The sequence below is a fragment of the Rhyacophila brunnea genome, unplaced genomic scaffold, assembly GCF_057557595.1.
Source record: "Rhyacophila brunnea isolate RB1 unplaced genomic scaffold, BYU_Rbru_1.0 scaffold_24, whole genome shotgun sequence".
NCBI classification, from domain to species: Eukaryota; Metazoa; Arthropoda; class Insecta; order Trichoptera; family Rhyacophilidae; genus Rhyacophila; species Rhyacophila brunnea.
The window spans coordinates 9756604-9782098 of record NW_028232904.1 but is presented as its reverse complement, the minus strand read 5'-3'; the positions used below and the strand labels follow the sequence as shown (position 1 = coordinate 9782098).

Sequence of the window (25495 nt, the reverse complement as noted above, 5' to 3'; positions counted from 1 at the left end):
AGCGTCTCTCATAACAAAGCAATAAAAATATTATTCAATTTCTCGGGGCTTGTAATTAATATTCACAAATATCGGACACGCAATAACTAAACAAAGAGTTCACTATTATTAAATAATGGCTTCTCGCCTGTCTATCGATGACGCTTCCAGGAGCGTGATTTTGCTTGCCGTGTTCAATGAATGGACTGCGTTGTATTTTCGTTAATTCGTATCGCTGAGAAGCCAAAAAACGATGAATCATGGGGCAGGCGGGCACAATGCGTCGTCAAATCCAGTGTGCGCTGGCGTATTTGATTACGTTGTATTTTCGATGATTCACATAGAATATACGCGAGCGCCCCGCAAGTCTGCTTTAGTGGTCTTTATGCCTAAGGTCACAATTAGGGCCGTCATATCGATAGAAAAAGTATCTTTTTAATATTATTACAAAAATGTTGCGTTTTCTTGTAAAACAATGTACACGATATTATATAATATTATTCCGAATGTATGTAATCGTGTTAGCAAAATTATTATTATAGTTGGGGATTGATTTAGGCAAGGTTTAAGAATTTAATTTAAAAAATCAACCAAGGGCCATCCATTCACGATCCCCCCCTTCTCTTCCATCGTCAGATTTTGTCACATAACCCTTTACCACCCTGTCTATATTCGTATCCGGAAATTTGTACGTAAACAGTTCACCGCAGGACACTTATTCGTGCGCCGCAGTACGTGAAACATGAGTTCGTGTAACATTTAATCAAATGACGAGTTCTTCGTTGAACATTTCACCGTGGAGTATATTTGTACATATGCTACAATATGTCGCAAATTTTATGAGATGTCTTTACTAGGTTAGGTTAGGGTTAATCTAATTGGAACAGTACTGTTTCCAAACTATCGCCGCATTTTGTAAGATACGTATAAATGTATTCCACGGTGAAATGTTCAACGAAGAACTCGTCATTTGATAAAATGTTATACGAACTCATGTTTCACGTACTGCGGCGCACTAATAAGTGTCCCACGATGAACTGCATACGTACAACTTACATATAACCGTCTATATTACGATATACTTACATATTTTTTATTATTTGTTTACTTTGTGACGTCACATTTTCTATAACCCACTCTCCCCCCTTCGTCATAAATCATCACGTCATTATATCAGACCCCCTCTCACTCCATAGAGAATGACGTCATATATGGACGGCCATCAATACTGTCTGCAATTTGTATTTTAAGTTCAATGAAACAAATGAGTATGGCTGACAATGTTTAGTTTGCACTATTTATGTCGGATCTCCACAGCCTAAATCTACACTTCGTCACTGATAGATAGATAAAAGCACTCACTGGACAGTAAATGGCATGAGGTTCAAATCCCACTCGGTTCAATATTATTTTACAACGTCTACTAGGTCGTATTCTTATTTGTCCGGTACACATCTTGCAATCGATTTTTAACTAACTTCCCGACTAGCTAGGACATTTGAAACTTTTAGAATAAGTATATCAGAACACGATGCCAATGCATTTTTGAATACGTTTAGCCATATTTAAATAGAATTGAATTCATTTTCAGTTAATTCTGTTTTGTATGAAAAGTTATTTTAATACCAATATTGGTTGCTAGGGGGTCCTAACAACTAAATTATTATAAATAGTGCGTTACTATAGAAATCAATGTGAAATGACATTTCATTATTCAGTATTTCTATCAAGTACATTTTTTTTTTGATCGTTTAAGCTAGTCAAGTCAAGTTTATATGATTCAACAGAAAATTTAAAAACGTTGCATATAAAAAGTTCTTTTTATCTTGTAATTATTTCTAATATTTTTATTTTTCTTTCAGAATTATATTATAATACTAGCTAACCCGGCAAACGTTGTTCTGCCATATAAATTATTTCTAGTGAATATTTTGGTTGTTAAATAAAAAATAACGAATATATCGTAAGTGTGTGGGGATGGGATATATGACAGAAAGAGGAATAGAGCGCTGTAGACGATGACCGCCGATAAAAACAAAAAAACATCAACCATTCATTTTCTCAATTCAAAATGAGTAATGATGTTCATAATGAATGAATTACCTGTGACAGGATCTCGTTGTTTAATGTTTATGCAATATCCGTCTTGTCCCTTCCAGAAAATTAGCGGATATTGGAGAGCGTCGTATGAACGGTGTGTGTCAGCGATGAATTCCAGATTATTGTTTCTTCTTCGAATCACGATTTCTCGCGTCGATGTGCGGTCGCCAACCATGATTCCAGCAATGTCGTCAACAACAGGCGCATTGAATCGACGCACGTGCTCTCCAGCTGGTGTTTTCTCAGGATTGATGACAATAGCGTGATTGTCACTTTGCAATTCGTGCATGTGTGCTTTGAAGAATTTCAATAATTCATTGTGCTCATTCAACAGGGCGTCCAGTTCGCCGACGATGCGCCTGGCATTAGGCGAATTGAGGCTATTGTAGCCGCAACGTGCATCCACATGATTGATGTCCTCACTGCCGAGCCCATGAAGTAGATTTGTAAAAATGTATGAAAAATGTATGTGGTTCGTTTGGCATTGGCAGCAATGAGCCTACTTTGTGGTATACTTGGCCTTTGATTTTGAACGTAGAATGGAATTGTTGACCATTTGCCGCAGTATTGTGAACTATTTCTGTTGCTCCGAACGAAGTCATTTGGAAGCATGAATTGAATGTGCGAATGGACTTCAGGAACAGGTTTGAATCTGGAACCGTGCCGATGAGCAAGCCGTTCAATGGTTCTTACACGCACGTTTTTGTTATCTTGTTGGATTTGTTCGTCTGTTCTTTGTACTCTACTATTTCGCATGTTTGTTGCTTTATTCGTTCGACGGCCCAAATGCCCCCCTTTGCGTCTTGCTGGCATTGTGCACTGTAATACACGCACATAAAAATAGATAAATTAAAATAAATCGTACAAAATTTTGCACGCACTGCGTTGTGATTTGCCGAATTAAATGTCAAAATGACGTGACGCTTCTCTTGAATTCTTCTCGGACGTAGTGCCATCTGTCATTCAACCACATAAATAATTTCGTTCTGTTTGAAATACGAACGACGGTTTAATTTGTTCATACAAAAATAATAAAATCGCGATTAAAAAATGGGAGGATGGGGGTAGGAAAGTGAAAATTTGAGGTTATAGGTGTTTTTATGCCAAATAATAAAAAAAATACAAAAAAAATTGTCAAAAAAATAAAAGAAAATTTTTCTGGATAGAGATACCCTAATCACCTAGCGGTATGAAATATACTTGTTGACCTATTCTCATACCTAACAAATATACATAAAAAAAAAATCATAAAAATCGGTCGAGCCATTTCGGAGGAGTTCGACCACAAACATCGTGACACGAGATTTTTATATATATAGAGATTATGTTAAATAAATAAATAATAATAATATATTACGTCGTTCTATTTTTTTCATAGTTCACTCAGTCAGCCGACTGCTTCGGCCTCGGCGGCATCACAACGAAGCTGAGTTGGATCTTCAACTTGAAACCTCAGCACTCGTACGAGATCCAACCTGACTACTTCTTCTACAACAGGATTCTCAAGACAAGGGTCCAGGTTATGGATGGAGACCAGTTCGGACTGGAGTGGACTTACTATGATGCCAAAAAGCCTACTATTGTGATCGTGCACGGGTTTCTCAGCTACAGCCAGGCATCGTGGGTTGTGAATATGACCAATGCGTTTTTGGCGTGGGTTAGTACCTTTTATACAAGTTACGAGTACATTACTTGTGGTTGTATGGATACTATATTATGATACTACAGTCAAACTTGGTTATTACGATCACGGAAATAACGACATCTCAGATGTAATGAGGAAACATTCGTTAACATTTGAATACGTGTTTTAATTAAGGCTCTAAGTACCAAAAACAAAAAAACTGACATTTTTATAGAAAAATGTTCTACATACTAACGCCAATAACTTCAGCTATGGTCTAAGTGCCTCAAGCAAGTCAAAAAAATACAGCAAAATATTTAAACCTGTTTACGTTGTAAGTCCGTTGGCCTGTTTTATTTATAATTGTGTAAATAGCACTACAGTGGTCAACTTCATTCAATATAAAATGGCTGACGATGGTGTGTTGACACTTGCGACTTCCTAATACCTAAAATTATAGAAGCTGCCGTGATTGCTTCACACTGTAAAACCACATTTTTCAAAAGGTCTGCTTCATGAAATTTTACTGCAATGACTCGGTATTTTGTATCATCTACAGGCAATATTACTTTTTGGTACTTAGATTGAATACACGTATTCAATTTTTAGTTTATGATTTTCTCCATACATTTATTCACTTTTATTATGAGCTACTTCTCGGGTATACCGAGCAAAACTGTTAATGTGTCGATCGTTTAAAAACAACATTTTCGACCCTAAGCAATACATTCCGACCGGGCAGTTAACTAGACCGATGTCGCCGGGATTGGATTAGGTTTATGACACTAGTTGAGTGTCTATGTACCTAATTGGTGTTTTCGCCGACAACACTGAAAAAGTATCCACGCATATGGTTGAAATTGCATGTAAAAAATCCAAGTTTTGTGAAGTCAGTAGGTACCTATCAGCGCAGGCGGCTCAACACTTCATTACAATAAACAACTTCTTTTGTAGTTTATGAATGCCATGCTTGTTTCGGGGATTTTTACGATGGTTTTCAGATTTTTTATGTTGTATGCTTAAGTAGAACGTGGCGCGAAAAATGTTATATAACGATATAACGATAAATGATTATAACGAGTCAATTCAGTCGGTCCCATCTTTCTCGTAATAACCAAGTTCGACTGTATATGGTTGTATGGAAAATATTGTATATCCCACACTATTTTCCTATGTGCACACCTAGAATTGTTGTATTTTCTTACCTGACATGATAACGAGACCACTGCAGTATAACCAGGGCTCGAAATGGACTGGGGCGCTCTTCCGGTTAATGAAATCCCCAAAATTATCGCTCCGTCTTATAAAAAAATAATTTGACCATCTCGGCTAGATAAGTAGTTATAATCATCATCATCATGAATCTATCCACTGCTGGATGAAGGCCTCTTTAAGCTGCTTCCACTTTTCTTGGTCCTGTGCGTTGCGTTGCCACGTACTTTCGCAGAACTTTATCATTTCATCGATCCATAGGCTTCTAGGACAACTTTGCGGACGTTTTGTACCTCTTGGATACCACTGGAAGACTCAATTTATCCAACGAATGCATCTTCGAGCTATGTGTCCAGCCCATTTCCATTTGAGGTTTTTCTTCTTTTTCTTTCGACCGTGTCCGATCCTAATAAAATCATATGGGCCTCCACAGGGTGGAGGTTTATATTAACAGATTTTGTTTTTACGAGAAATGGATGTCAGCCACTTGCTCAACCTATCAGATCGCATCGAAAACCCTTGTCTGCTTCCTTATCCACTCATTCCTCTCTTTGTCCTTTCGCGTTATGCCCAGCATGCACCTCTCCATACCACGTTGTGCTACTCTAAGTTTCTGGATCTCTCTTTTACGTAGAGTCCATGTTTCACACGCATATATGATTACGGGAAGCACACACTGGTTGAACAATTTGCGCTTTAGGCACAGTGGAAAGTCACTTATGAAGACATTATTCAGGCGGCCAAAAGCACTTTAGCCTAGCTTTACTCTGCGAACAATTTTATCAAATACTAGCTGAAGTACCCGGCTTCGCACAGGGTCGCTTCGTGGTTATATTTATCTTAGACATTTGAAAAATAATAAGAGGTAATTATTTTTTTAATATTAAAATATCTGTGTAATACAATATGGCAATTTGAAAATAATTCTAATAGGAGTAAAGGTCAAACATAAAAACACTAAATTAAAATCGAATCCAAAATATGAAAACGTTATTAATGTTATTAATATGTATTTAAAAAAAAATCAAAATTGGATGGAACAAACAAGCAACAAACTTTGTATTTTATATAATAATAATTTAGAAACCTTCGCAGGTGTGCGCACAACAACTGACAAAAGTTTCATCGCAATCGGATGAATGGTATAGGAACGCATACGAATAGTAGAAGAAGATGATTTCTAATTCAGAAATCTGTGTGGGTATGCGCATGACAACTCACCAAAGTTTCGTTGCAATCGGATTAATGGTATAAAAACGCATACGAATAGAAGAAGAATAAGATGGTTGTACTAATTCAGAAACCTTTGCGTGCAAAGGCACAACACTTGATGAAAATGTCATTGCAATCGGATGAATGGTATAGGAACGCATACGAATAGAAGTAGAAGATGATTTTCTAATTCTGAAATCTTCGTGGGCATGCGTACGACAACTCACCAAAGGCTTATTGCAATCGGATGAATGGTGTAGGTACGCATTCGAATAGAAGAAGAAGATGATGGTTGTACTAATTCAGAAACCTTCGCAGGCGTGCGCACGACAACTCACCAAAGTTTCATTGCAATCGGATGAATGGTATAGGAACGCATACGAATAGAAGAAGAAGAAGATGGTTGTACTAATTCAGAAACCTTTGCGTGCTTGCGCACAACAACTGGTCAAAATTTCATCGCAATTGGATGAATGGTATAAGAATGCATACGAATAGAAGAAGATAGAATAGAAGAAAAAGAAGAATAAAATGGTTGTATCAATTCAGAAACCTTTGCGGGCGTGAACAGAACACTTGATCAAATTTTCATTGCAATCGGATGAATGGAATAGAAACGCATACGAATAGAAGAATACAGAATAGAAGAAGAAGAAGAAGAAGAAGAAAAAGATAGTTGTACTAATTTAAAACCCATTGCGGGTGTTACCACAACAACTGACGAAGGTTTCATCGCAATCGGATGAATGGTATAGGGACCATACGAATAAAAGAAAATAGAATGAAGAAGAAGAAGAAGAAGATGGTTGTACTAATTCAGAAACCTTCGCGGATGTTGGCACAATTACTGACGAAAATTTTATTGCAATCGGATGAATGGAATAGGAACGCATACGAATAGAAGAATATAGAATAGAAGAAGAAGAAGAAGAAGAAGAAGAAGAAGAAGAAGATGGTTGTACTAATTCAAAAACCATTCCGGGTGTTACCACAACAACTGACGAAGGTTTCATTGCAATCAGATGAATGGTATAGGGACCATACGAATAAAAGAAGATAGAATGAAGAAGTAGAAGAAGAAGATGGTTGTACTACTTTAGAAACCTTTGCGGGTGTTAACACAACAACTGACGAAGGTTTCATTGCAATCGGATGAATGGTATAGGAACCATACGAATAAAAGAAGATAGAATGAAGAAGAAGAAGAAGATGATGATTTTTCTAATTCAGAAACCTTCATGGGTGTGCATACAACCACTTACCAAAATGTCATCGCAATCGGATGAATAGTATAGGAACACATACGGGACAGACACACAGACAGACAGACATACAGACAGATAGAGATTCATTTTTATATATTAGTATAGCCTATACTCTTCGCGCAAGTGCAAGCAATAAGTTTACAAAGTTTTATCGCAATCGGATGAACCGTATGGCTGCGCATTCAATACGAACAAACAAACACACAAACACACAAATATTAATTTTTTATTAGAAGATACATACAATAATAATTGATAACATTAAAATTTTTAAAAACTATAATATTCCAGTTCCAACACATACAGTTCTTGGTCAAATAACTTTCCCACTATCATAAAATTATGTGGTTAAGTTAATAATACAACTAATTAGTCTATCATTACGTTATAATTATCACACTATTTTGCTGTGTTGGATGATAGACCAACAACGATTGTGTTATTTAGTAATTATTTTTCTAAATTAATTAGCAGAATAATGAAAAAAAATATTATTATACTGGGCTCGTTAAATATATAACCATTAAAAGTTATGTGGTTAACAGATAATTAATTGCTCTTTATATTAATTATTAATAACCATGTCGTTGCTTTTTCGTACAATGTGGTTGTTGTAACAATCACAAACACCCAGGCTATGAGAAAAACATATAAATGTTTTTGTCATGACCGGGAATCGAACCCAGAACTCTCGGGTGGAAGGCAAGCGCCTTACCCACTGCACCACGAGAGCCGCCTTAATAATAAAAGTTACAGATGGTGTTGGTTAGTTATTTAAATTCAATTAAATCGTATCTAAAGCAAACAATTGGTACTAGTTTAAGTATGATATGGACGATTCGACAAAAATATTGTACACTTTTTCAATCATACTAATAATTATTTGTTTTTATTTAATTATATATACATAGGTATTACAGATGGTGTTGGTTAGTTAAATTCATTAAGCTCTGCCTAAATCAAACCACAATCGATAATAAATTTTCGTTTATCTATTAAATATCTAAAATTAGGTATGTTTTAATGGCATAATTTTACATATTTTATAGATACACGAATATTTTTTGACCATTATCTATAATGGCTGAGTAATTGAATTTTAAGAACCAACAAACACTATCTACCCATTGTAGTCTTATCCCCGTTTCAGACGGGACACCGGTGTCGCGCTCGTATATTATAATAAGGCGGCTTTTGTATTATGTTTATGAACGCCCAGCGCTAATGAGTCAACGCATAATTTCGTGATATAAATTAGAACATAAAACTGGCTGCGGTCATAAAAACATGTGTATCGGTGGCTTGAGAATGTAGCGGCCGACGGAAAACTGTACCGGACACGCTTTGACTCATTAGCTCGGGGCGTTCATAAAAATAATACAAAGACCCTTTTATTCAAATACAAATGCCTCCTTATTATATACGAGCGCGACACCGGTGTCGTGCTCGTATATAATTAGGAGGCCTTTGTATTCGAATAAAGGGGCATGTGTATTATGTTTATGAACGCCGCTGAGCTAATGAGCCAACGCGTGTCCGGTACACTTTTCCGTCGGCCGCTACATTCTCAAGCCGCCGATACACTAGTTTTTATTACCGCAGCCAGTTTTATGTTCTAATTTATGACGCGAAATTATGCGTTGACTCATTAGCTCTAGGGCGTTCATAAAGGCCTCTTTATTCGAATACAATTGCCTCCTATATTATATCGAGCGCGACACCGGTGTCCCGTCTGAAACGGGCCTTAGTTCAATGAAAACAAATACGTTAAGCTTAACAAAGTTTAATATGCACTATTTATGTATAATACTAACAGTCTACCTCCACTCTTCGCCATTGAGAGGTAGGCAGTTAAGATCCAACATAAATAGTGCACACGAAACATTGTCAGTCATACGTATTTGTTTTCATTGAAGAAAAAAACTACAAATTGCAGATAGTGTTGTTTGGTTTTTTAAATTCAATTAAACCCTGCGTTAACTAAGCCATAATAGATAATAGTCAAAAAACATTCGTATATATATATAATATCTAAAATTATACAATTAAATCATACATACTTTTCAATATTTTATAGATAGAAGAATATTTTTGATCGATTATGGTTTGGTTTGGCAGGGCTAGCCAACACGGTCAATGTTGTTTCGGTTTTCATTTCGGTTCAAATAACGAAATATATATCGGTTCGGTTCCGGTTTTCGTTTTTAACGGTTTTCGGTTCTGAGTGTATTAAAGATTTATTTTCTACCATAATTTAAAACATTTTATGGTAAGTACTTGTATGATAGCCCAGTGCCACGCTCCGGAAACAATAGTTATGCTGCACCTCACGGCCGTATCCATATTTTTTTTTAAATAAAATATTATAAATAATTATGAGAATAATTATGTCGAGATGCGTTACGACAACTATACGGCAAGTGAAGTAGGGAGTAAGAGCAGGTTCACACGCGTGTTTGAACATGTACTGAACAAAAAAACCGATTTTTATTCCCTGTTCAGTTTTCGTTCTGACAAAAATAACGGTTTTCCAGTTTTCGGTTCAGTTCTGATTCGAAACTCAGGGAACATCATCCAACTAGAATTTGAATTTGAAATAAATGTGAAAAATTACGGTTCAAACGGTTGTCACACGTTCAATTAATACGCGTCAGATCTGTTGAAATATTGACAGTTGACAGACGTTTGAAGAATAATAGCGTTGTCTACGGTCATAAGTATATACTTGTTTCGTTATCTTATAGAAAATTAACAATCGTTTGAAACTAAACGCTACAGATAAGTAGGTATAATGAATATAATATTATTGAGAATATTGAGTGATACAATAATATTCTTGTGTGTTTTAGGATGATGTGAACGTTATCACGGTTGACTGGAGTAAGGGCGGAAACACTTGGAAATACTGGAGAGCGGTTGCCAACACCAGGACAGTTGGAGCTGACTTAGCAGCGTAAGATATTTGAAGATCCCAAATTTAAACCTTATATTTTATTCACTTATACCATGTAGAGGTTTTATGTATAAGCTATGTATAAAACCTCTACATGTTATATAATATAACCCTACAACCACAGAACAGATAATAAATAGAATACCAATAGGCTATATTCAATACGCCGCTTTTTGAAGCAGGCTTTTGAATGTGTGAGTGTCCTACGAAAATGAATCACGCATTATGCACGTGCAATAGTGTGTGTAATACACCAACATTAAATGAGCGTAAATGCATAAGTCGAGAACAGTTTTTAGTATTCGACGTAAAACGTATTCTTGACACGTGTGTAAGTTTAACACGGATTCTTCCTTACTCGAGTCGGTTACCTGCTAACGCCTTACCCGTTATGTATTTCAGTTTCCATTATTTCTGAGTTCCCTGCCTAGAACTGTCATGCTGTTGCCTATGGTCATTGATATACCATAGACAACGACGCAAACGGAAATGCATTATGAAATAGTTGTCTTTAGGCCTTACTATTAACGTAGTCGACACGCACCACTGTTCAGTGTCTCTTACCATATTATCTAAATTCCAAATAAATGTAAACCTTTCAACTCAAACCAAAATCAATGTGAGTGATACTCCTTCACAATTCAAATACCTATTTATATATGATGCGGGTTGTGATTAAGGCTATATACCTCAGTTGAGGCATGGTCTAAAAAGATCGTGGCTAGGCGATGCGCAGATTGTGCAAATGACGCGTGCCGAACGAAATATAATTTGTCATATAAATCCAACATGCGTCCATTTAATGTTCTGTTTATTGTTCTATTAGTAACCATAATAATATTATATTCATTGACATGTTTTCTTTTTCAAGTGAATGGGTAACATTTTTTAGTCATCTTTACACGATTTAAGAATTAATACCCCCGTCGCCATCACGAAACAAATTGACGTGTTCACAGCTCGACTTTCGCTCTCCGATTGCCCGCGAGTCCAAAATTTCGTCGCACCCATAGTTGAAAATTATTTGCCGTTTCACTGAAGTATGCTCTTAAGGAATGAAAAAAGCAAATGTACTTAATATTTTTTAAATGTTTATTTGCCTTAAAAATACATTGTTTTACAATTTCAATGCAAAAAACTGTAGATAACATGTTTTTGCCATAATAACTCCGATACCTATGTATGATGCAATCTTATGGCAGAAACGTGTTAAGATTATTGAAACAATAATAAACAATAAAAATCACGTCATTACAAAATAAATGATATAGTGTACAGTTAATTCGCAAAATACCAGCTAGTAAGATCGCCATGCTACAGTGGCGAAGGATGGAGGTAGGCTGTTAGGTCCGCCATAAACAGTGCATACTATTTTTTGTAAGTCATACGTATTTGTTGACATTGAACTAAGACTACAATTTATAGCTGGTGTTTGTTGGCTATTTTTTTTTAAATTAATTAAACCCTGCGGTAACCAAGCCATAATAGATAATAGTCAAAAATATTCATCTATCTATAAAATATCTTAAATTATGCCATTAAATCATATATAATTTTTAATATTTTATAGATAGAATATTTTTATCTATTATAGTTTGGTTTAGACAGGGCTTGATGAATTAAAAAAAAATTAACCAACAATGTAAGTAATAATATGTAGGTATTCATGTAAGTATGGATGAAAAGTGTGCATAATTTTGTCGTATCGCCCAAAATATACCAAAACTTTTATGGTTTGGTTTAGGCAGGGTATAATTAATTAAAAAAAAAACTAACCAACACCATCTGTAAATTGTAGTCTAAGTTCAATAAAACAAATAGGTACATATGACTAACACAGTTTAATGTGCACTATTTATGTCGGATCTCCCTCCGCTACTGGTCCCTCCGCTACTGGTACACACTTTAGATCCTTTATAACTTATATTAGAAGCTCTGAGGTTACTGTCCACTTATCCACCAATTGGACATCCCGTAATAGGAACTGACTGGCTGAAAGAAAGATGTAGAGAGAAAGGCTCAATTTTCACTGACAAATTATGAAGTCTTGGACATCTTCTCCCAGGACACTCCTAGTCCTATTATTTCAGATGCTTCACATCACCAATTGTAGGGTCCCGCGATACGCTCGATTAAGACCGAGTGTGGTGCGGGGCGGGTTTCGGTGGAGGGCGCTTAACTTTAATGACTAAGACCAACACACTGGGTAAGCCAGTTCCTGACCGGCCATGGAGACTTCGCAGCCAAGCTGCATAGTTTTCGTTTGATAGGACATGGGCAGGAATGCATATGCGGGCACGACCATCAAGACATTAAACACGTCATCTGGGACTGCCTGTTGATGGGATCCGACCAGCGGAGCTGTTTGCCAGGGTCCGTCCACACACGGGCCCGATTGTCCACGCCGACTTGATATCAACCAAGGCAAACTTTGAGGCTTTTGAAAAATTTGCTGCGTCATATGGAGGACAGAATAACTCCGATCCCTCCATTGATTCATCGCTTTCAACTCCTGACTCCTCTTTTTCGGCAGACGGGTACAAAAGACACTTCATGTCATTAAAGATAAATGCTAGTAGAGCAAGTCAAGATTCTTTTTATTTTCTAAAACTCTTTCTTTGAGCACTAAGTTGCATGGTTGCTACATCAGTCCCGTGTAGCATCGCTTCGGGACACAGAAGTGTGGCACTAAAATATTTTCATTCTGACACGTTTATAACGTCATGGAAGGCGGCCGTGCACAAACCGCGGCTGCATATACATGGCGGGTGGACATGGGGTAACTCAAATCATTGACTGCGATCGATTTTATTTATACGGTTTCTATTATTATATTATGTTTGACAGATTTCTACGGCAGCTAATGAATGCAACCAATGCTCAGACGAAAGACTTCCATTTTGTGGGGCATAGTCTTGGAGCTCACATTTGCTCGTTTGCTGCTATGCTGCTGGGAGGTGTTAGAAGAATCACTGGTAAGGCGAAAATACTTCTTCTTCACGTTATCCTGTCACGCTTCAGTATCTGAGCCAAGTAGAGAGTCACGTCATCTGTCTATCCAATAAAAAGTTTTATGTCAGTTTTTAACATACTGCTTTTATAGCATTGCTGCAAGGTGAGGAAGAATCGGCGACGATGACCGAATTCGTATTTATTTAAAACTAGGCAACACAAAAAACATACCCAAACACTCCATACTTTGAGTTAGTCGATAAACACTTGACCTACAGGTATTCACTTACGTGTTATTGTAAGTTATCGCATCCACAAGTGGCTATTGAATGCGCACGGCATACAACAGTCATAAGCCGCATCAGAATACTAAAGCAAACATTGTATGCAATGACATATTAAATGGACAACTCACTTCATACCGGCGCGCACGAGAAATTGTGCATGAAAGTCATTCACAGATGTATAGGTAGATGTCACGTGACCATATGACGTATCCATTTCCATTATGCGATACAAGCTTCGAGAATTTATAGTAACATAACCTTTATTGTAATGGCGTATTAGTGTCATGACTCATTGCGTTAGAAACAGATTCTCGGTTACTTACGACTTCACGGAGATTAGACGCAAGTGAGCCCAGCGCATCACAGGCGACTGTCCAATGGTTTCTGTCATTTAATTGCATTGAATAAACATTATCTTAAAATGGCATTTTATAAATAATAAATAATACTAACACATGAAAAGTGATATCCCATCTTTCTTGGAGTGTTTTTACAATTTTTAACTAGGCACATTGGCATTTTGTAACACAATAATAACGGTGGAGTCGAAACCTGACAGTCAGAAATTTTGTATGGGCAGACCCAGCGGTGTCGCCAGACCGCTTGCAAGCAGAATGTTCATTTGAGCGCAGGATACCGATATTAAAATATGAATTTCGCCATCCGGCAGACCCGACACAAAGTGAGTGTCATTTTATTTTCTAGATGCTTCGTCCATATTAATGTCATTGATTGTATGCACCAGATAGCAGTAGCAAAGGGTGGAGGTAGGCTGTTAAGAAACACCATAAATAGTACACATTAAACTTTATCAGTCATACGTATTTGTTTTTATTGAACTCTAAGACTACAATTATTTACAGATGGTGTTGGTTAATTTAAAAGAAAATCAATTAAACGCTGCCTAAACCAAACCATAACAGTTTTGGAATAATTTGGGCGATAGGTATGAATGACAAAATTGTGCATATTTCTTGTGCTTTTTCATTCATACTTTTGTTTTCGTTGGATTATGAATACATAATACACATATTATTGGTTAATTTTTTAAAATTCATTAAGCCCTGCCTAAACCAAAGTATAATAGATAACAAAATGTAATCTATCTATAAAATATCTAAAGCTATGTATGATTTAATTGCATAATTTTATATATTTTATAGAGAGATAAGCATTTTTTGACTATTATCTATTATGGGTTGGTTTAGGCCTGGATTAATTAAATTTTAAAAACTAACCAACACCATCTGTAAATAATAAATTGTAGTTTTATTTCAATGAAAACCGATACGTATGACTGGCAAAGTTTAGTGTGCGCTATGTAAGTAGTATCTTAACAGCCTACCTCCACCCTTCGCCACTAGATAGTTATGCCAATTTTATTTATGAGTGCCACAATAAGCCTTGCGTTTTGTTAAATGCTACAAGGAGTGGGGTCAACCCATTAAGCAGAACAACTTATATGCCAATTACTTTAATAATTTGTATTTTCTTCCGTTTCTGGACAGGGAGAACGGAGTTCCGACCGAACATCTTGTATGTGCGCCTGTATGTACCTAATACAAGCGCTCGAAATGGAAAATTTTACGAACCGGAGCGCCCAACAATTTTCTGAAAATATCAATACTGTTACATCTAATTTTATAAAAAAGTGTGTTAGATTTATTGTTATATGACATACATTATTTTTTCTACGAGACGGAGCGATAATTTTGTGGACTTCATGAAACGGAACGGCGCTCCGGTCAATTTCGAGCCCTGCCTAAATACATAATAATTATTATTCAATCATATTTTCCAGGATTGGATCCAGCCCAGCCATGTTTTGTGACAACTGATTTAAATATGCTACTGGACAAGTCTGATGCAGACTTTGTAGACATTATACACACGAATGGAAGGGAGATCTCCAAGCTGGGCTTTGGAGTTCCTACCACTTGTGGTGAGTCCAATATATTATCTAGTAATACTAAGGAAACCCTCCGCTGGCCACCCTCCATCTATAATTATAATAGTATACCTACTATCTAATTACATAGAAAATGAGCATCCACATCATGGCCCCCACAAGGGGGGGGGGTTCTGACAGGACTCTAGCCTGAGTGCCCGGGCTCAGAAAGGGCCCAGCGTGACAAGTCGACCAGATAAGTGAGATAAACGCAAATCACAAATCACAAACTAAGAAAAAGTCGCCTGTGACGCTATTTTACTTCAATGATACTGATAATTAAATATTTTTGGTTGTAAGATACAATTTTTAACCGTGTGCCGTTACTCGACAACTCCATAATTCAAATGGATATATCATAATATATTAAAAATACAAAAAAACACTAAAAATACACTTTTACCGCATACCTACTCCATTTGGAAAACGCTACTGCAGCGCGTCACACTGCCTTTACCATTAGCGATAGGTAGGGGGCCCGCCAAACATCCTAGCCTGGGGCCCGCTTCAGGATGTGGGGGCCATGATCCACATGGTGGATTATATTAGGTACCATAACGCTTTTGAAGGATTTTACTAACGATACCTAGCCAAAATACAAACAATATAACGAATGTTGAACATTTTCAAATCTTGTGAATTATTAGGTACGTCTGTTATCTATGACCGGGCATGAATTTTTATTTCGAGTAGGTATTAAGTACTATATCACTGCTAAAAGTCGGTAAGTCTTGAGATCGTGTTATGGAGTAATTGCAATTTGAAGTTTGACATGCCCTCTAAAATCAGGCATAAGCTGCATGTTCTATAAATCTATTTTGTATCGGATGAGCTTGATTTTTTTCTAACATACATGTTTATATCTATATAGACACATAGTCCGTTGTTAACTCTGAATACCTAAACTATCGACTTACCAACTTTTGGCAGAAACCTCACGAATTATTATTATTATGTTTCTGTTTGTATACTGACATCTGTCTGCAAAAAAATATAGATTTCATAGTAAAACATCGCTCTGTGGACGCCAGGAGTAATAACTATACAAATATAAAAATAATAACAACTCGAGGTTGTCATAGTTACGATAATTAATATAATATTTTTTGTTGTTGTCTAAAGTACCTGTCACTAATTATTATTAAAACATTTTAATATTGCAGGTCATCAAGATTTCTATCCAAATGGAGGCATGAAACAACCTGGGTGTCATACTGGAAAGGCGTCGTTTTTAAACAGTTACATCCCAATTTCAAAAGCAAGTATGGGACTAAATAAATAATTTACTGTTTCTTTTAATTTCTCCTATACTATATAACCATATTATAATTATCATTGACTAGGAATGACAACGAAGGGGTCCCAAGATAAACTGATTGTCTTTTTTTACCACACCCTTAGTAAAGGGACGTGGGATCCCTTTTATAGATAGTATAAATTAGTGCATCGCAGGCCGATGAACTGAAATCAATTTTGTCACAAAATGTCAAAGTAAAACGTAAAGTTTCTGACATAGACATACGCCGCGGTAAAGTAAAAATTCCCTGGGAACATCTTCAGTGGGTCTGATCCATGCACAAAGCGGCTATCGTCGGTTAAAGTGATAATTTATATTGTCACTTTTTCATCAAGGCCTGAACAAAAACGAACTATAAGTGCGAGTGAGTAAGCATTCAGCACGCTTATATCTCTGCTCTATACGGTAGAGTGAGATAGAATTTCTACGGCTGAATTTTAAGAAATTTGAAAACGTCGCCGGAAAGAATTGGGCTAATTACATGCATTAATTTAAAAAATGCGAGCAAGCGTTGCTGAAGTTTATTGTTTTTGTATTAAATATAAAGTTAGTGGTAATTATTTTTAGTTATTTTCATAGAACATAATATGGTTAACTATGTTTTGTTTAAATTTGGTAGTCGTACTGAGAAGCAACACGATGTTATAAAGTTTCATAGTTAAGTTGATAATAATAAAATAAACGTTGATCTACCTACTGTGCGTTATGCGCTAGAAACACGGCTTCATTTTGCCGAAAAATAGTCCCACTCATATCATTACTCTAAGCTTTTTCATATGTATGTATTGAGGTGCTTAATTGTTTCAATAAGTTAACCGTCTAAACTAAACTGTTAAGACTATCTATCTCGCTCTAAAAGTTAACAGTGCCAAGAGAGGGGCTGTTAAAACATACTTAGCACTTTTTGACAGTTTAGACAGTTAACTTATTGTAACAGTTAAGCACCTCAATGCATAAATATCATAAACTACCGTCGATAGCCACCGATATTGTGTATAGAATAGCTTTGCTGAAAGCTTTCTTGAATGTAAGAAACAACGAGCAATCAATTTTCACCAGGTCTGAGCCTGCGTCTTCCATCTACCCGCGAGACTCCCCGAGTTTCCCAACAGAAGAACTCGCCGAAAGCCATCATCACGTAGGGAATCATGGTTCAAACTCTGGCCTACCTCATCGATCTTCAGCATGAGGAGTCGAGTTACTTTTACCACCTGTAGTCGACGTTTGACGTCGTCTTCATCTAATCTAAATTAAAAAAAAAACGTTATTAAATTTAGAACTTTTTTATATTGATTTTGTTTTAAATATCGTGTATGTAATCAACTATAATTACGTGCCAAAATAAAATCTTTTTCGCAGTTTGGAGGATTTACACTCTAACTGACAGTATGTGAATTTATATATTGTTTATTTAGTCTTTATTATCCCGAAGATTGTATTGTTTACCTCACTTGGGGTAATTTGTCCCAGTTCTCTGACCCTGCCTTAGCAGATAAAATTTATTTATTTCAAAGTGTTCCTTGACAATTTTGTAGATGCTTTTCCGCCATATTAAATTAAAGATGGCACACAGGCTATCTGTCACGATTTCAAGCAAAATACTCTTTTTTTCTATGATTGTAGAGTGCATAAGAAATGTATTTCAGTTAGCCGTTCAATTTCTTCAGGATAACATAATATGGCCCCCGACTATTATTTCCACAGAGGATTCTATGTAAACATTATATTAAATGCATGCCTTATTGTTTGGCTGCCACAAGTCGCAGCCACGAATAGTTGTTTCTGCTTTAGTTTTAGCTTTTATATATATATTGTAATAAATATTTACTTATAATATTTTTTCCAGAGTTGATGCGAGCGATCTGCAACCATGGCCGTGCTTACTTGTTATTTACTGAAAGTTTAAAACCTCACAATTGCTCACTGGTTGGGCACCTCTGGAATATTTCATACACCGGGTAATAAAATCTATAATACATATTATATTGTGATGTAAAATAATTTGGGTAGAATACAAAAGGAAGTCAGAGGCGCTAAGACGAGACAAGGCGATACAACAGGGGTGATCTTAGCATATCCCGCAAAAGCAACGATAAACAATAAACACATTAAACCCGTATATTTTCGGGAAGAAATGTGCTTATTAATTAGCGGTTTTTTTTCCTAGATGCCTTTATGGATAACTCGCATTTACTATCAAGGTTTCTTTAACAGCCCACATGCTCAGCGTAGGTCGAAATGGAGCTTTTATGGTATTTTGAGAGCATAACCCTGGACATTCCTTAAACGTTGTAGATAATATATTTATATAATTTATTTAAACCATTTGATGACTGCATAAAGTATTTTTATTACATAAATTAGTATTCTTTTAAACCTGTCGATCTAATGTTTTAGAATATAGTCATATTTCAGTACGTCCTTGTGCAGTGGTGTTAAGATTTTTTAGATTTATTAATTTTTAAACGCATTTACAAAACCATTAGTAAAATTAATGTTAACATTATAATTATAGTGACATATTTACGATAAAAAAAGTATATTGTATAATCTTTTTGATCCCAAATTTTTAGAAAGAATTAGGCATTTTATTATTCAAAAATGGAAACGATTAACACATTTGAAGGTAATTCTAAAGATACTGATTATAAGCTATGTCTTTGACCATTCAAATGTGATAAACATCTTACAAAATAATGTTTGCTTTATAATAATTATTGACCTTAGAATAAGGTAGTATTTTTTTGAAATACGCCATTTCTATTGGCATTTTCCAATGGCTAAACTACAACATACGGCCGTAGCCATAAATTGACAAACGATAAATAAAGTAGGGAGTAAGATCATGTTAACACGCGTGTTTGAACCGAACCGATACCTAACCCAAAAAAAATATATTTTTTAAAAAACGGTACATGTTCAAACACGCGGGTTAACATGATCTTACTCCCTACTTCATTTATCGTTTGTCAATTTATGGCTACGGCCGTATGTTGTAGTTTAACCATTGGAAAATGCCAATAGAAATGGCGTATTTCAAAAAAATACTACCTTATTCTAAGGTCAATAATTATTATAAAGTAAACATTATTTCGTCACCGTTCAGGCAAAAGTCACATTTATTATGTTTAATAATACATAATTATTAGTATTGTCACATTTTTTTTTAAATCACGCCGAAGGATTTTACTATTACTATTTTTTTTCAAGATTTAATGAAACATTCTTTTACAGTGTTAAACAAATTGCATTTTCAAATGCTTTTGTTTGATCAAAGAATACAATATTCTTAGTAATATCATGAACAAATTATTGACGAGCCAAAAATACGAGAACAATTATTTATAAATTTTCCGATTTGTACATTATGCTCTACTAAACTGGCCAACGGACGATAAACGAACGAGTAAATAAGTCGAGCTTTTATAGTGTTGTCATTGTTAGGTAGTAAAGTATTCCAATAATTGTTTGATTTTGAATATTTTATGTTATTTACATGATTGTAGATTTACATATCAACGCATATTGTTTTGCATTTTCTTTTAGGAATTTTAGAAATTCAAAATCAAATAATAATTGCAAAATCTATCATTTTCTAATATGTAAATTAACAGATTAATAAATACAACAGTTTAAACAAATTACAGGTTTTTTCGATCCGAAAGATTGCCTTTTAATGTCAGATTATAATACGTAGTACCTACTCAGTGAGTACATGTTTGAAATCCATCGAATCCTGTCTGCGAACTTTACTGTAAATCATATGACTCGGTTTCAATGGAGCAGGGGATTAATTTTTATTCGAAAAATTTATAACCATTTGCCATTACAATACCGATTTGGAAATCCGAGGCTATAATTGACTTGGAGGACTATATAGCCTGAATTCTGATCTTCCATATGCCATGGACTGCTCTTGGCTGTAGAGTCTACTCTAATCAGTGTTGCCATATTTTGAAAGTGGAATTATAGTACAGTGCCTTCAAAATTATAGTATTTCGGCCAAAAATATAGTACGCGTTGAGTGACCAATAATTTTCTGCATTTTCAAAAAATTAAACGTGGAGTACCTAATTAACGTCTTGTTTTTTATAGACAAAATATCCATGAAGGGTAATTACCGTCTCGTTTTTTTAGACAAAATTCAAATGTTAAGTCAGTGGTTTCAAAACTTTATGCTACTACGCCTCCCTTTAAAAAAATCTAATCTAGGCGCCTCCCCCCACCTTATTTCATTAAATAATACAGACACCTTTTTAAAAGGTCAACAATACCTACTTACGAATAAAAAAATAAAAAAAATAAACAAGGTTTTACTACTTTATATTGCATTAATTTTTGACGAATGTGCTTGTTTATTAGCACAATCAATTTCAATAGTAGTCAATCTAAATTCATCGTCGTTCATTGACAAATGGATTCTATCATGGACCTCACATCCCGAAGCGGACCCTCCGATTCAACCATATATTTAAAATATTTAATAGCTCCCAAACAAAGCAGCGACTTTTTTTTGGATTATTTATTTTTTTGCTTCTCACGGATTATTTTGGCGTTGTTTTTCTTATATTGGCAACTTGTTTTCCGATTTCTCAAAATTATAGTATTTTGGGCGTACTATACCTGTTTTATATCGTACATAGTACACTGACGAAAATTATAGTACAAATACTATAATTATAGTACGGTTGGCAACACTAACTCTAATGATAATTTTTTTTTACAGAGTGAATGCCAGTATCAACGAAGCGTGTTCGAACACGTCTTGTGCCGAGATGGGCATCCGGGCTGACCACTACCCCGCCAGAGGACCGTTTTACGTGGTCACCACATCGAAGGAGCCTTACTGTGGTGAGCCAATATGTTTAAGCTCTAAATTGTATGTACTTCGATTAATTACAAATTATTAAGGGTGCAAGTCGGTTATGTGGAATACAGCGGCAAACACATTTTGAAAAACACCGATATACTGGATTATTTGTTAGGTTAACCTAACCAAACTTAACCTAACCTAAACTAAACTAACCCAAACTAACAAATAATTCAGTATATAGGGTATTTTCAAAATGTGTTTGCCGCTGTATTCCACATAACCGACTAGAACTTTATTAAGTACCTGCATCAATTTGTTCACATTTTTTTAATTATGTTTAAAATGCATGTTATTCAAGTTTTATTAAGTATTTATGTTGGTTTTAGAACTGTAAATTAATTGTAATGTTTTTTGTAATTGTAGTTCCCGCGCGTGACAGCTAAAGTCACGATTATTCAACAAATACATATAAGACGCTTAGGTGAAGACTTTTAGGACATGTTTTTTTTATAAAGTACTAGGTACATAAAACAATATTACCAGAAGAGAGAAGAAAAAAGCAGTGAAAATGTTTATGTCTCTAGGGAGCGCATTTATTGGTAGCGCATTCCTCAATGAGGTGCCTGATAATCCTGCCACGAGGAAACAGTTATAATCCGTAAGGAGTCATATCTACGTCCACCTAGTGACCTGGGTAATTGACGGGCGCATATGAATTCATTTTATTCAGGATGCCATGATTAGAATATCTCATGAGAGCAGGTAAAAATGTCAACAGAAATACCTACGCACTTCAGAAGAGTGAAAAGCGAGCATGTCTAATTCAATTATTATCGCACCCCCAGACCTACACTGACGTAAGTCAAAATCAGCCATTTTCCAGGAGAGCTGAAACAAACTTTTTGAACCATATTTATGGTACTTGATTTAATGTCTAATGGCTTTACAATGTCTATTTTTTTGTAGAATTGGAAAAAAATATATCTTTCTAGTGGCATTCATTTAAGAGTATCAGAGTTACTGGAGTGTTCTTCTCGATATTTGACTCAGTTTATTTAAAATAACACTGGAGTTAGGCAGTGACGTCCCTAGATAAAATTTTCTCATTTATTCATACATTATTTTTATCATCCTTTTTTCATGAGTTTAATATCTCAAAAATGTGTTGTATGGATACATTACTAACCAAATATCGGACTAATTTTATTATTCGCAAATCTGATCATGTCGTTTCTGGTCACCAAGGACGTTGAAGGGCAACGGAAGTAAACTAGATATCGCGAACCCGACAAAACCAGTGAGCTGATTTTTTTAATGGAAAGATACTTTCGTTGTCACTAAGTCAAGATATTTAGCTATTTCTTTAATTATATTCCAAATGATTTTCCTCGACTTGCCGCCCTTCAAGTAACTGCCGCCCCCAAGCGACGCTCAATCTGCCTACCCTACCCCCACGGGACGTCACTGGAGTTAGGGGTATATCTCGTCAAATATTTTTTTTAGAGATATGCCAGTGTTCTCCTGAGATAAAGAAAAATAAATGTAATTAAACTGCATTCATAACTAATAACACCAAATTCAGACTTACGTCAGTGTAGGTCTGGGGGTGCGTTATATGTTGGTTCATCCCGGCATATTTAGTTCTTGACAACTTTACAATATACAATCATTATTCTTGTGTTTCAGAGACCACACCCAAGAAGGTTGAAGTGCGAGATTTCCTGTTGAGTGATTTACAAAGTGAGCACGAGAAGAACATGACAGCCTTCGCCACGACCACTCCAGCCACCATCAAGAAAGGATGGTTTTCATTCTTCAGTGGATGACATGAACCACATAACTCCTTAAAATGTCTATACTATTATTACTTTTCATGTAGGAGTGTGTAAAAGAGATTATATCGAATACTTAATTGCCTAGTTATTTGGAGGTATAGCACTATAGATATTTCATAGTCCATGACTGAATCTGAAATCTACCTATCTATCAGCAGGGCTATTCTAAAAGAGTATCACTTTACTCCAAAATAAATAAAAAAGTGCTAAATATGATAATATTATGTCGTATTCAGGCAGTTCCCGAGAAGTCAACTGTCAGGCGTGACTGTATTACTGTGTCTAACTCCAAAATCAATAAAAAAAATACTAAATAATATGATATTATGTCGTAATCAGGCAGTTAAGGCGTGATATTTTTAACACGAACATGACCGCGTAAACCGCGAGCTGTCAAATACAGCCGAGCATCATAGCTAACACGTCTTGCTTGATTCCAAATGCATCCGATTAGAATCTTCAATTTGACTGTTTTACCAATTATTGTATTTTAGCGCCTTGTATACGGAATTTCTACGAATGATACCCGTGTTATTTTAAATCAATAAAAATAACGGAAACGTGTTACCGTGGTAACTAGTTAGAATAGCCCTGCATATCTCTCTAGCTTATGTTTTCTCTATCTAGCAGGACTATCAAGTAAAATATCCACCCATCTTTTATATGGGCCGACCATGGCCGTCTATATAGCTAGGCCGCGGCACTAAAAAATAGCCAATTACAACGGTAGTGCTAGTTATTGCTTAACTCCGAATGGAAAGCGGTAGCCTGTCCGCAATAAATAAATGTTTCCGGTCACATAAATGGTGTTATTGCGTGTTATCCTGTTACGTAATTGGAATAGACCTACAGAAGTTTATTTAGAATATTATAGTGTAAGTTTGTACCTCATAATTTTATTGATAATCGTATTGTCATTAAGTTTAATGTAATTAAGTAGGTAACTTTAAGCATTTTATAGTATTTTACAACGTTTTTATTAGCTCGTATTCTTGTTTGTCCGGTGGTTGTTTGTCCAATACAAATCATGTAATCGATTTTTAACTAACTTCCCGACTAACTAGACATTTAAAACCTTTAGAATATGTCAGAACACGATGCCAATGCATTCTTTTAATACTTTTAGCCATCTTTAAGCAGAATTGAATTCATTTTCAGTTATTTCTGTTTTGTATGGAAAGTTATTTTAGAAAAATACGTAAAAAGTAAAAGACTATTATTGGTTGCTAAGGGGGTGGTCCCAGCAACTAAATTATTAATATATACGTGCGTTACTATGGAAATCAAAATGAAATGTCAAAATGATATTTCAGTATTCTATATTTGTTTGTTTGTTTTTTTATTTACTTCATATCAAGTACAAGTTTGAGCATATTTAAAAACGTTGTACATATTATATAAAAAGTTCTTTTTATCTTGTAATTATTTAAATAAAATTATATACTTACATTGTGATATAGTTCATAATTTAAATGGTTTTAAACCTTGTTATGCCTAATTTTGAATTTTCGAAATCTATCTACTGCTGCAGATAATGAGATAATGAATTTTTGATTTACTAAAACTATAATTGTATCAGTCGGGACTGTTCGGCCCGTCGATAGTAATATAAGGTATAAGTACCTCGTCGATCAATCAGATTAAAGGCTTAGTTTGTTTACACGGGTGTCAGCAATCACTACTCGGACTCATAATTAGTACTTAGCCCATGTAAACAAGCCCTAACTTCACGTGAAACAGGTTATCACGAGATGAAACATCAAATATATTCACCATTTATAATTAAAACGTAATTATTACGTCCTAATAAAGTTCAAGAATTCGGCACAACCAATATTATTTTTTCTTCTCCTGAACTATTCATTCAAACATAAAAATGGCTCGAAATGATGCAATGAAGAGAGTTTTTATTGCATTTAACAGATCATGACATGTGTATCTTATAAATCGTATTCATTTTGTATCATGCTTACTAACTCTATTAACCAGTGGCGAAGGGTGGAGGTAGGTAGTTAAGA

General features: G+C 35.4%; 1 protein-coding gene across 1 annotated transcript in view; it reads left to right on the top strand.

Moving 5' to 3' along the window:
- LOC147069015 (phospholipase A1-like) overlaps positions 1-24005 on the top strand; it is a 31174-nt gene extending 7169 nt beyond the window's left edge. Inside the window, exons 3-10 of the mRNA XM_085951237.1 lie at positions 3458-3736; positions 10242-10345; positions 13193-13320; positions 15386-15526; positions 16696-16794; positions 18676-18787; positions 21556-21680; positions 23329-24005. Coding sequence (XP_085807363.1) covers positions 3458-3736; positions 10242-10345; positions 13193-13320; positions 15386-15526; positions 16696-16794; positions 18676-18787; positions 21556-21680; positions 23329-23468 — 1128 coding nt within the window. The 3' untranslated portion in view covers positions 23469-24005. The remainder of the gene's footprint in view (positions 1-3457; positions 3737-10241; positions 10346-13192; positions 13321-15385; positions 15527-16695; positions 16795-18675; positions 18788-21555; positions 21681-23328) is intronic.
- The last annotated feature ends 1490 nt before the right edge of the window (positions 24006-25495 follow it).